Source organism: Branchiostoma belcheri, unplaced genomic scaffold, assembly GCF_001625305.1.
Source record: "Branchiostoma belcheri isolate BF01 breed outbred unplaced genomic scaffold, Haploidv18h27 scaffold232, whole genome shotgun sequence".
Classification (NCBI taxonomy): domain Eukaryota; kingdom Metazoa; phylum Chordata; class Leptocardii; order Amphioxiformes; family Branchiostomatidae; genus Branchiostoma; species Branchiostoma belcheri.
In genome coordinates this window covers 119,152-131,090 of record NW_017803835.1, presented here as the reverse complement: position 1 = coordinate 131,090, position 11,939 = coordinate 119,152, and the positions used below count along the sequence as shown (strand labels likewise).

General features: G+C 41.1%; 1 protein-coding gene across 1 annotated transcript in view; it reads right to left on the bottom strand.

Moving 5' to 3' along the window:
• Nucleotides 1-11,939, bottom strand: part of LOC109470777 — a 50,971-nt gene that overhangs the window by 14,538 nt on the left and 24,494 nt on the right. The window contains exons 21-26 of the mRNA XM_019769853.1: nucleotides 5,241-5,342; nucleotides 4,870-4,953; nucleotides 4,632-4,688; nucleotides 4,427-4,438; nucleotides 3,958-4,122; nucleotides 3,360-3,521 (exon numbers count right to left, since the gene is read on the bottom strand). Of these exons, the coding sequence (XP_019625412.1) occupies nucleotides 3,360-3,521; nucleotides 3,958-4,122; nucleotides 4,427-4,438; nucleotides 4,632-4,688; nucleotides 4,870-4,953; nucleotides 5,241-5,342 (582 nt within the window). The remainder of the gene's footprint in view (nucleotides 1-3,359; nucleotides 3,522-3,957; nucleotides 4,123-4,426; nucleotides 4,439-4,631; nucleotides 4,689-4,869; nucleotides 4,954-5,240; nucleotides 5,343-11,939) is intronic.

Sequence of the window (11,939 nt, the reverse complement as noted above, 5' to 3'; positions counted from 1 at the left end):
CTTAATTTTGACTTGAGTTAAAGTGAGGAAAGCCGTGTTAAGTGCATTTTACAAAAACAACTGCAGAAGCCTTGACTCCGATCATTTGGCGTAACAACAGTCAGCATTCAGCTCAGAAGCAAGAGGTCCCGGGTTCGAATCCTGCCGGAGTCGTGCAAGGTGCCTCTCCCAAGGGCACAAGGTTTGTGCCCTTGGGAGAGGCACCTTGCACGACTTTCCTCATTTCACTCAGGTGAAAATGAGTATGCCAAAATGATCATTACAAGTATCAGTGTCATGATTGTGGGCATTACAGAAATCCAAACCAAGAGGGAAGGAGACAGACAGTCAGACACTCCACCATGCAATACCCCAACGACTCTGGCCTGGGTACAAGGTACAAACAAACAAACAAACAAACAAACAAACAAACCTGAGACTCAGGCCGGTTGGTGCGCAGTGTGAGTGTGAGGGCAGGTCCCTGCAGCAGGCTCTCGATGTAGATCATGTCCAGATCGTACACTACTCTCCCGTTAATAACCAGCACCTCATCTCCAGCCAACACATCTGGAAATACAGTCAAAGATTGTTACAAAGATAAGAAGGACTCTTGGCAACGTATTGGTTAAAAACTTCATGTGCCTTCGTTCCTATCGCCCTTTGGCACAGTATAGTAGTGGTTATCCTATAGTATCAAAACCTTTTTTAGCTGCTGAGTCGCTTTCATCCTCTCTCATTTTAGCTAATGTCCCTTCCTTAAGCTATTTGCAGAGAGGATGAAAGGTACAGCAGGTTGCCAGGCTAGGCAGTGGTGTGTGTTAAAAAACTGCCATGCATACTCTGTATCACAAGAACTGAGTGCTTAGCTGAGTTAGCAGTTTGTGCCATTTTTAACTGTGACAGTCTTTGAGATGACCTTTCGAATGCAAGTCCTGTACAATCATGTGTTAAACTAAGAGTATGGCAAGTTCTACATTAGAAGACCAGCTGACTGCTGCCCATCTGTGTGTCAGGGACCCCCGCAGCAGTATAAACAAAGACAGGATACTAACAGTATATATGACTTGAAAGAAATTCTTTCTGTGCTTATTAGCACTAGAGAAAGAGTGTAGGAAGGTCAAACACACAGCACTACCAGCGGACCAGCCCCTTGCTGTAGTGCCTTGCACAACTGTGTGTCGCCCAAGGGCTACGGAAATGGACATGGTCACCATACCCTAATTGCTCTGCATAGATCACGGGTAGACCTTTTTTTGTAGGTACCTTTCTGGTGGGCGAGTCCTCCCCTCTCCACAGCTGACACAAACACCCTGAGCTCATCCTCCATCTCCCCGTCTGCACCCAGCTCTGCATCCACTCGGAAACCTGCAACAGTACAGGCATGCAAATCACTGTTTGTAAAGTCATGAATTCTTGTTATAATTCTTGCAAATTCATCTACCAGATAACTTTGACCCAGTGTTGACGTCAAACTCAAAGAAGCCACGTGACAAGCCTCACTGGGTCAGTCTACTGAGGAAGACCAGAGTGACTGGTCGAAAGCTCTAGGTGAGAGAACTTCTTTGCGTTGGATCAAAAGTTTTTAACTTGAAACATGTAACTATCAACACAGATGAACTTTCATGCTCATGTAAATCCATTCTAGATGTTTTGATGTACATGTAGTCTTGACATGGTAGGCCATGGAGGGACTGGCATTTAACAGTAACCTATTGGCCCAAGGTGACAATGTAAGCAGAAAGTTTGAAAAATAATCCGCAGCTCACCGAAGCTCCCAGCCGATTCCCTCTCCAGCTCCACTTGGTAGATACACTTTGGGGACACAACTACTTCTTCAAACACCTGGGGATGGATAGAAGTAATGATTGTAAGTATGAATGTCTTAGTGCTAATCTTGGGAAATTTTTTGACAACTTTTCCTAACAATCCAACAATTATATACAATTTTATAATCAAAATTTCAAAGCCCAGATATGTGTGTGTGTGTGTATGTGACAAAACCTTTGCAGAACACATGGGATGTCCATGTTAGAACTTGAAATTTATACTTGACATTTGCAAAGATCCAAGGTTTTCAGTCAAATTTGGAGACAAATCTGCTATGGGAAACTTTCCAAGTACAAATGTATGACTATTGATAGAACACTGGATGTTGACAGTTGACAGTTTGATCAAGACTCTATGATACATGTAAATCTGTGCAGAATACTGACCAGGTTGTCCATGAGTATTTTCCTGTCTGGTGTGACCAGCTCTATACCGTCTGGACCGTACTGTTTCAGCTGCAGGAAATGGTCCCGAGGGTCCACCCCACGTTTCTGTTATACGGGAAAAAGTTGTCATGTTTAAAGTTAAAACTTTTGATCCAACACCAAAAAGTTCTCTCACCTAGAGCTTTTGACCAGTCACTCTGGTCTTCCTCAGTAGACTGACCTAGTGAGGCTTGTCACGTGGCTTCTTTGAAGTTCACTTGTTTCACCTGACACTGTAAGGATTTTGGACACTGAACAAGACAGTATATTTCTTGAGAGGGGTGAAGGAAGCCATATACATCAGTGCCCATCACCCTTCATTGAACCATGACGGGGGCCGACACCGTCTACAAGATACCTTTGACCCAGTGTTGACGTCATACTTCAGCTCTTGGTGAGAGAACTTTTTTGCATTGGACCTAAAGTTTTAACTCTAAACTTTTCATATCAACAATAAACTCAATCCTTCAGCAAAGGCCAGAGTTATACAAACATGTCATGTACATGATGTACTGTACTGCTTCAGCTGAAAAAAATGGTCCTGAGGGTCCACACCGCACTTCTGTTATACACGCAGAAACATGGTCATATTTAATATAAGCTACATGTAATAAACTGGTGGATGTACCAAGTTAAAGAGGCATTGTTATACTTGGAGAAACAAATTAAAACAAGGTGAATGAATGATCACAAACACAAAAGCAAAGAGTAAAAACATTCACCAAATGAGTTTTGTTATGGTTAACACTTGTGAGTTGAGCAGTACAAAAGAGACTTTTGCAATTGGAAGTTGTATAAAAAGTGTACGGAGAACCAAGTCACACATATAAGACTTAGTATGGAAGAATGATTTTAGTGTAATATGACACCAGTTATCTCCAAGCAGATGTGGCTTCATGTTTTGTGTTTACTACAAATAGCATGTACAATGTTTACCAACTTGCAGTTTTGTATATGCCATGGGTTTAGATCCAGACTTATGCGTGTATTTGCAGAAAATATTTCCGAATTCCAAAACAAAATTTTGACATTCTGCTATATTGCAGAACACTGAACAAAAGTTTTCTACCACTGATTACACCCTCCATCTGCTTGGAGCGGTGTTTGTTAGGTCCCACCACCACTCACCAGACATGCGATGGTTAGAACATCCTGCACCGCCATCCAGGACTGCACCGTAACCATGGTTACGTGGTCGTTAGGCAGCCCCACCCGGATACAGCGCACCCCCAGCCTGTCTAACAACAGGGCGCCGCTCGGGGTGGGGGGGCGACTTACATCTGCTATGCCCTGTTGGGGGGGGGGTACGTTTGGTTTGGTTAACAACACCGGTGACAATGAAGGTTAGACAGCAACAAAATGATATACACATGTATGCATGCAAGACAATGGAGAAAGACAATTTTATCCACAGTTATAATGATTCTGACAGACTGTAGTGAGTACATTGAAAATAACATGAACACAACAGTACATTAGGGACCCAGGAAATGGCATTTTCCTGTGTTTTTGAGAGGATTTGAAAGAAAAAAATCAGATATAACTTTTTATTCAATGACAAAGTGAGCAGTTTTCTACAATTCCAGCCCCGCTGGTGATACGAATCAGTCCATCTTTTAAAGAAAAATTTTTGACCTCTAGATAAAAAGTGGACCTTTGAGCCTTGGGTCGTCCGAACCCCCTGAACCTCCCTGGCACGAAACATAACATCAAAATGCAGACTTACACTTTCAGCCGTGCTCCTGGGGCTGTCAGCTCCCTTGGTGAGGTCTGTCTCCCTCACATCACACACACTGGAGGACGGGGTCCCGAACACGCTGGTCCCGCCTTTTGGCTCCCGGGTCGGCGTTCGAATCTTCTTTTTCGAGTCACTTCCTCGCAGTGTGGAGAGCTGAGAGTGTAAAAAAATATAGCATGTTATCATGAAAGTTCATCTGTGTTGGTATTAGTCATAGTAAAATGTTGAACTGGTGTGCTACGCGGAAGGGGGGTTATACCAGCTATATATACCTACTTAATTCCAATGTAGAGATTACACATTATACATGTGGTATATAGCATGTTCTTTTCTCAAAATGTATAGTTTGGTCTCTGAAAATTTAAAGAACTGGGAAAAACTGGAATTTCATTACTACAAATAACACAAAGCAAAACGTGATGAAATGTGATAAAAAAAATTAATTTTCTCTACTCACCAGGCCTTTCTTCTGTAAAAAATGGAATACAAAAACAACGATGTTAAAATTCAAATTAAGAGTTCAAATTAAAGTTATAAAATTCAAAGAAATAAACAAGCAGACAAATCTAACATGGCAGTTTTAATTCTCATCTGGACTTTTCAATACAGAATTATTACTTAGCAACTAAAAGCATTTCGCAATGTCCATGTGGTAAACCTACCTTTTTCACATGAGTGAAGGGAGTGACTGAGGAGTTGACAGGAGCTCTGGCACAGATCTGAGGGGGAAAACAAAGAATTAATTCACATCAATCCCAACAGGCAAAGATGTATTCATTGATTTAAAAGAAAACTGTAGGAGACTTTGAACGCTTTCTCTTGGAGCAAAACGTCTTCCTCAGTTATGTGTCACGCAGCGTAACTACGATCAGAAATAAGATTTACACCTGACTGACTTACCAGAGCATGGAAAGAGGAGACAGAGAAATGGCCCAGCCTGGCCAGCGCTGCTTTGGTAGGTTTGGAGGCACACGCCAACAGGGTCTGTAATAAGGAACAACAGATCAGTTCATATATCAACTCAAGCACTGTTCATAGTTCATTTAACAAATAGGGATGTGAAGAAAGTTAAACTGTTCTCCAACTCAACAACAAAATTAACTCACCAAAAATGTTTGACTGAATAGCTTCATCAGGATTATGACCCAAAAAAAAAGAGATGTGTTCGACACCCAATCTTTGTGTCAACAATGCTATTCTCTTTGGATTCCTGTACATGTAGATCAGTTTGTTTGTTCACTACAGCTAAATAAACCTGTTACTGTACAAACCTTAGGGTTGGGCAGCTCAGTGCCCTGTAGTGATGCCATGTAACATCTGTATCTGTACAGCTCCAACTGGACTTTTTCAAGGTTCTGTTCCCATTGAGTGATCTGCAAACAAAACACCGAAGATCAATCAATCAATGATCAATCAAACAATTACCAATCAATCTATGAATCAATCTAACAAACTACATGTACTGCTCTGTTTATTGTTACTTAAACACATTTCATATATGTTGTGACACAGACTAACTCTGTCCTGCAACTTGCTACAGAATGTAACCCAACACCACAGGGTGTCTGCTACAGCACCAGTTACCATGGTGACAGACGTCTGGTCCAGGTCATTGACCTTACATGTTTGGAACAGAAGAAGAAACACATTATGCACTGGAAAGGTATAATTATATAAGTGAGAACTTCATGTTACTTGTGTCATTTAGCCTATGTACACTAAAGAAGACACACAGGGGAAACCGGTCATGTGACAGGCTGAATAAAAGTTCTAAATGCGAACTATGCGGCTCCAGATGTCTTACTGAGGGATGACTGCGTGTGCAAGATGTCGGTAGCTTGAGGAATGAATCCCTTCGAATGTATACAATATGCGAAGGTAAACATATAACTGTGCACAGTTGTACCTGTTTGGTGATGGCCTCTCTGCTCTTTGGGTCAGGCACGACGGCCATCTGCAGTTCTCCCATCTTCTTCATCTTAGTGTCCTGGACAGGGAGGGAAACATTTTAGCATTCAAGAAACATGAGACCATTCCGATCACTTCTTTGGTTCTTGAACGTTTCAAAGTAAACTGAAGCAAGAGAAGATGATAAAAAAGCAGAATTCATTGATATAATAATTCATTCTGCCTGTACTTGGGTACAGACTTTCCATCAGACTGTCTTCTTTCTATTTCAGCATATATGCTGGCTATATGACACCGAACGACTTGTTAAACCTAACCCTTGAACATCCAACTCTAAACTAGCCCCTACTGTACTTGGTGGCAGCGAGTTCCACTTTTGGGAAAATCAGATGTAAAAATTGCTACTCACGGCGTCGACTTTTTCCTCCAGTTTCTGAGCCTCTGCTCTCAGCAGCTTCAGCGTGTCGTCCTTCCCATGCTGCCTCGCTATCGCAGACGAACAGGCTGGAATGTAACAATAATAAAATTGTAACATTATGTAACCCAACACTAGTTACCATGGTGACAGACGTCTGGTTCAGGTCATTGACCTTACGTGTTTGGAGAAGAGGAAACTGAGCAAAAACAATATTTGTTCTCCTTCGGTAAACATAATAACGTTTTCAAAACTGTCAGAAAGGTGTTTATTTCAGGACAGGTGTGTGAAAGGTAAGGTAAAAACACACCTGAGTGAATGGCTGTGATCCAGTTTTCCATTTCTATCTGTGTATAAGCCTGTGGAAAACACGTCAAAGTCATCAATTTTATTTCACTCATTTCAATTTACATAAAGTCATGCGAATAATTGCACAACAATTATAGACCTAATTAGGAAATCTTTGCAAAGCAAATCGTGGGTACTAGAACCTACCTGGAACAAGTAGGCATCTCCAAAACCGTTGCTGAGACAGAAAATGTTTTCTCTCTTCGGGTGTTCAGGAACTGCCTGGGCAATACTCCCCTCAACAACTGCAGCAAAAATGACATATATATATATTATATAAGTGCTTAATACCATTGGTGCATGTCACACATCAAGAGATTACTTGGAAATATCATCATCATCATCATGCCTCCGGATTAGTTTATACTAATCCGGTGAGGTACACTTGATAAAGTTACTCCAGTATGTCCTGTCTCTCATAGCGGACACTAATGCAGGCCCTGCGAGACCAGTGTGGAAATATGATCAAACGCAACACATACTTATAGTATTTATTTAGCAGGAACATCTATCAACTATCTGAGATAGTTTTAGTTTTCTGTTTACCAGCAGAATACTCAATGTACACTTTTTAATTTTTTGTATTTTTTATTCAAAGAATCATATTCAAACACAGTGGAGATCTGAATAAAACAAACAAAATTTAATTAAAGATTTGTGATTTGCTTCAAAAACCAGAAATTCAGCATGGCACTAAATACCAGAAGGGTAAAGAACCAAAACTTGACCACTTCTTCTGAGTTAAAAAGACACTGTCAGGAATATTGGTACTTACAGAGCGTGTGCGTTGGTTCAGAGTTTTCGTCGACCGGCTGTTTTTCGTCGCACTCAAAAAACAGCAGCAAGGTGCCCTTCAGACAAACTGTGGGAACAACAACGAACACCTGTTAGTCCTAAACTAGTACACCTATAAGAGAAGACAATCATGTAACTTTTACTTAGGTCTACAGTTAGATTACAAGTTTCTACAATTTTAATTTTCGCTTGTTGTTTGATCTGCCCTTTGAAAAAACTACAGTTGCTGTAATTAACACGTAACAACAAAAGCCACCTGTTAACAGTAAGGGTGTGAAGGAGGGAGTTGGTATATATTCGAGGGACGAACAAGGAAAGCAGGTTTGCAATGCAAAATTTGTTTGGAAACATTACTACCATATGCTTGCAGGATTGTTTCAAATACTGTAAGCAACTACGGAATGGTGGAGAACACCTTTAACAAAGCTAGTGTTAGAACAAGGAGTCTAGGAGAGGGTTTAACAGTAAGACTTCACTAATAAAATCTTGAAGATTTTTCCCATCTTACCCCAGAACTTTCTCCACCTCCTCTTGTTGGACAGTTCCACTTTCTTCTTCTTGTGTTCCAGAAAGTTCTTGACGTGCAGCCAGCCGGTTTTCCTGATGCTGCCGCCCTGCCGGTTGTAGTTTTTGTGGGACCTGCAAAGAGTTTACACAATTTTTAGTTACAAGTACACTATACACAGTTAGAGAGAGTTAGGTCCAGCCTGGACCTGTACTTGTACCTTTTGTAAACTACATGTAATGCAGGTTGTAGATTTTGTGGGACCTATAGACAGTTTACAAATTTTTAGTTACAGACACAGTTAGAGAAAGAGAGAGAGAGAGAGCTATGCTGTACATAGCTTGGCCCTGGACTTGTACCTTAACTCATGTTGCCCTCTGTCAGTTAAATTTGTGTGGGACCTGTGCAAGGCAAAGTTACAAAACCCTGTGTCACACTTCTGGTACATTACGAACTTACAGGAATGAAAATTGAACTGGTTTGATGGAGGACAGCCACTGAATGTACAATGTAGTGGGGGGGGGGGGGTTTCTCAAGTTCTTTACAGTAACTACAATGGACCACGGCTTAACCCTGGCCCTTCTCTTATTTTTACACATATTTTTCAAAAATTTGATGTCTTAATCATGTCATAGACACCCGAGTTTTTTTTGCCCTGCGGTGGCATAGTTCCTTCCACATTTGTTGTGTTTCACTGCAGTGTGATGCGTTGCACGAGAAATACCACCTGTACACTATATAATATATATATGGGCTCCTTACGTATATATTAAGGGCTTTCCAGTAGTGTGCCAGTTAAGCAAAAATCACAGCCAGGATGGACCTCTATTACCCTAGTAAAAGCAAGTCTGGAGTACTTTTAGGTTTACAAAATTGTCATCTTTGGGGTGCAGTTACACCTGCATACTACTAAGTAACCATGTTAAGACGGATCAAACACCTTTTCCAACCCAGTCTCTCAGTAGCAGGACACCTGCAAAGCTGTAATGACTTGTCTGCCAGCTCAAAAAGTAACACATGAACCCCAATCACCAACCAGTCCTGGTTACTGTTACAGTAGTACAACCAGTCACTCATGTTGGACCAGAGAGTATCCATGACTTCTGGTGGGTCCACGGATTGTACATGTAGATCACGAATTTATACGTTTTACAAAACATACTCCTGGTCACTGTCAAAATCCAGTTCAGCTTGTGCCACAACTTAGACTTATAAACTGTGTTGATGTAAAAGTCCCAAGGAAATACATGTACATTTGACACTGTAGCACATTCTAGTCATTCATGTTTGACCACAGAGTATCCATGGCTTCTGGTGAGCAGACGGATTGTTGATTATAAATCCATGACAAATCCAATATTTCCCGGTATGCATAGGTCAACGAACTGTTGATTGCAAGTTTCCTATTTCCACCAAGCATGATTTTGGAGATACATTTTGCAGACAAACATCCCACACAGTCTTTCTGCTAGTGCCACAACAAAGCTGTGATGAAGATGCTCCAGCCCAGCTCTGGTTCCACAAAGAAGCAAATGTTGCCTGTATTTAGCTGACTGTTCGATACTGGAACTCGGGTCCACACGGGTTGGCGAAAGTCCACAAACTTAACAGTCATGATTCACAACTAAAGTCACCAATTTCAGAACAGTCCATCTCTTCTGTTTCTCTGGTTCCACAAACAAGCAAAGGTTGCCAGCATCTAGCCAACTGTTCGATCCAGAACTGCCACGAATCCATGCTTCCAGGCAGGTTGACGAAAGTTCTACTTTAGTCATGATTCCCAACTAAAGTCAGCATCAGAACCACACACAAACCTCCCACGACTTGTGCCACACGACAAGTAAAGAGACTCTCTCTGCATCCATCGCTAGAACAACAAAACAAAGACTCGACGCGTGCCGCTAACTGCGCATGCCTCAGCAAAGGCATAGAAAATCGGTTCTGGTGGATTAGACTGGAACAAAACAGTGGGAAACACGATCAGCCTGGGAAGTGAGACCGTACGCAATTAATCTGGCAGCCTAACGAACTCACAACACCACGCTGATCACTCGCCCAACCACGGGCCTTACATGTAAACATCCCACGATACTGTAATTCCTGATTTTTTCACGGTACTGTTATGTTCACTGTTTTCACTGTCACTTCTGTACCATGAACTTATCATTACAGTTAAGAAATAATTCCTGGGCTTTCTCTTTCCTGCACCTGTCGCCACCATGATTATATAGTTCCATGAACATGTCGATTTTTCTCAGACCGTGAAATTTTGCTACCGCGAACATCAAGTGAATTACAGTACAATGTAACAATTGTACCATGGGGCAGATCTAAACCAATTCATTGGACATTTCAAAGTTAAGATCAAGCAAGATAAATTAAAATAGACGGCTCAGGGAGAAAAAAAAAATTGATTCTGACTGTAAAATCTCTTGTGCCAAAGCCTAAACCTCATGGCACCGCGAACCTGAAACTTCCGGCAATACCAATTTTATCATGGGGCAGACCAATTTATTGAAAGTTACATGTAACATCAAGCAAGATGAAAATAGACTAGGAGGAAAAACATTCACTCTGACTGCAAATTATATTCACATCATGAAACTTGAAGTCTCCAATATGCCAAAACCTATATCTCATGGCACTCTAGATCTAAATCTGTTTTATGCGTTGTTCTTCCAGTTTAGCATCGTTGGTGTCTTTTTAATTCCAGGAATTAACTAAGAAGTCAAATTAGCGAGTTCTTCGGATATAATGATCCCCCTGATCGAGATAACACTAATCCTAAGTAGCTCGTTTACGTCATTCGTTAATCTTAATTGGATTTTATCACAGCTGACCTATATTCGAGCTTGTTTATAGTAAACAACAATGTTTTGGAAACAGCTACTGGCTCATTAACATACACTATTACACTAACGGTATACTGCTACAAGAATGCAAAATGAAATGTGCACGTTACAATATCTATAGTGTGATATGAACATAAGAGCCTCAGGTTAGATTATAATTCAAACAATGAAATAATGCACAATGTGTAATAGGCCTCTAACTTTTAATTAGAATTTAGTAAATATCTAAAATACTAAGTGTATAAGGGTTTTCTTTAAGGACCAGATGAATTTAATTAGTTGGTTCTTATATTCTGGAAACAATGCTGGTATTCACATGAAAGCAGAGTCTGTATTGAAAGTCTATAGTCTAATTCCATGCATAATATAGTCATTCGACAAATAGTTTGTCCTTATATATTTTTTTCTGACAACTGTCCAGTCTCACTGACGAAAGGTAGTGGATGGTACCTGAAACCGTTTCCAAAATCATGTCCATTTGCTCGAGTAACTGTTCTTACTACCTTCAGCTACATAGTCAAATTCAACTTTTCCTTCTGTGTTGTCCTGACTTCTGGATTTTTTGTCTAAGAACCAGGTAAGTAAATTGTTGTGGCCTTGAGTAACGGAAAGTTGTTTACCTGGTCGGAGAGCGAAGATCAGATTCCTCCTCCTCCTCACTTTCATTCATGGAGTGGTCATCTTCGTTACTCTGAAAACAAACAACAAACAAACAATAAACAAACAACACAGGCCATTACGCTCTGTTTCCTCAACAGGGCCTTAGAATTCTTGTGTTCAGCATTACAGGAAGTAAAAGAACGTAATGCTCTGATAATCACAGAGCTATTGTTATTTAACTGGCCTACCTAAAAGTTGCTCGGCTCGGCGGTCCGCAGCTTGCCCACTCAATCAATCAATCATCAATCAACCAACCAATCACCAATCCAACCACCCCTCCCTCCCTCCCTCCTTTCCTCCATCAATCCAATATTTACCTCATATCCTCTCATCAGCTTGGAGTGTCGTATGTCCCCCATCCCGCTCTCATCGCTGACGGAGCATCTTGGATCTATCATCCATCCATCCATATCATCCTTCCATCCATCCATCCATTCATTCCACCCACCCTTCCATCCATCCATCCCTCCCTCCCTCCCTCTCTCCA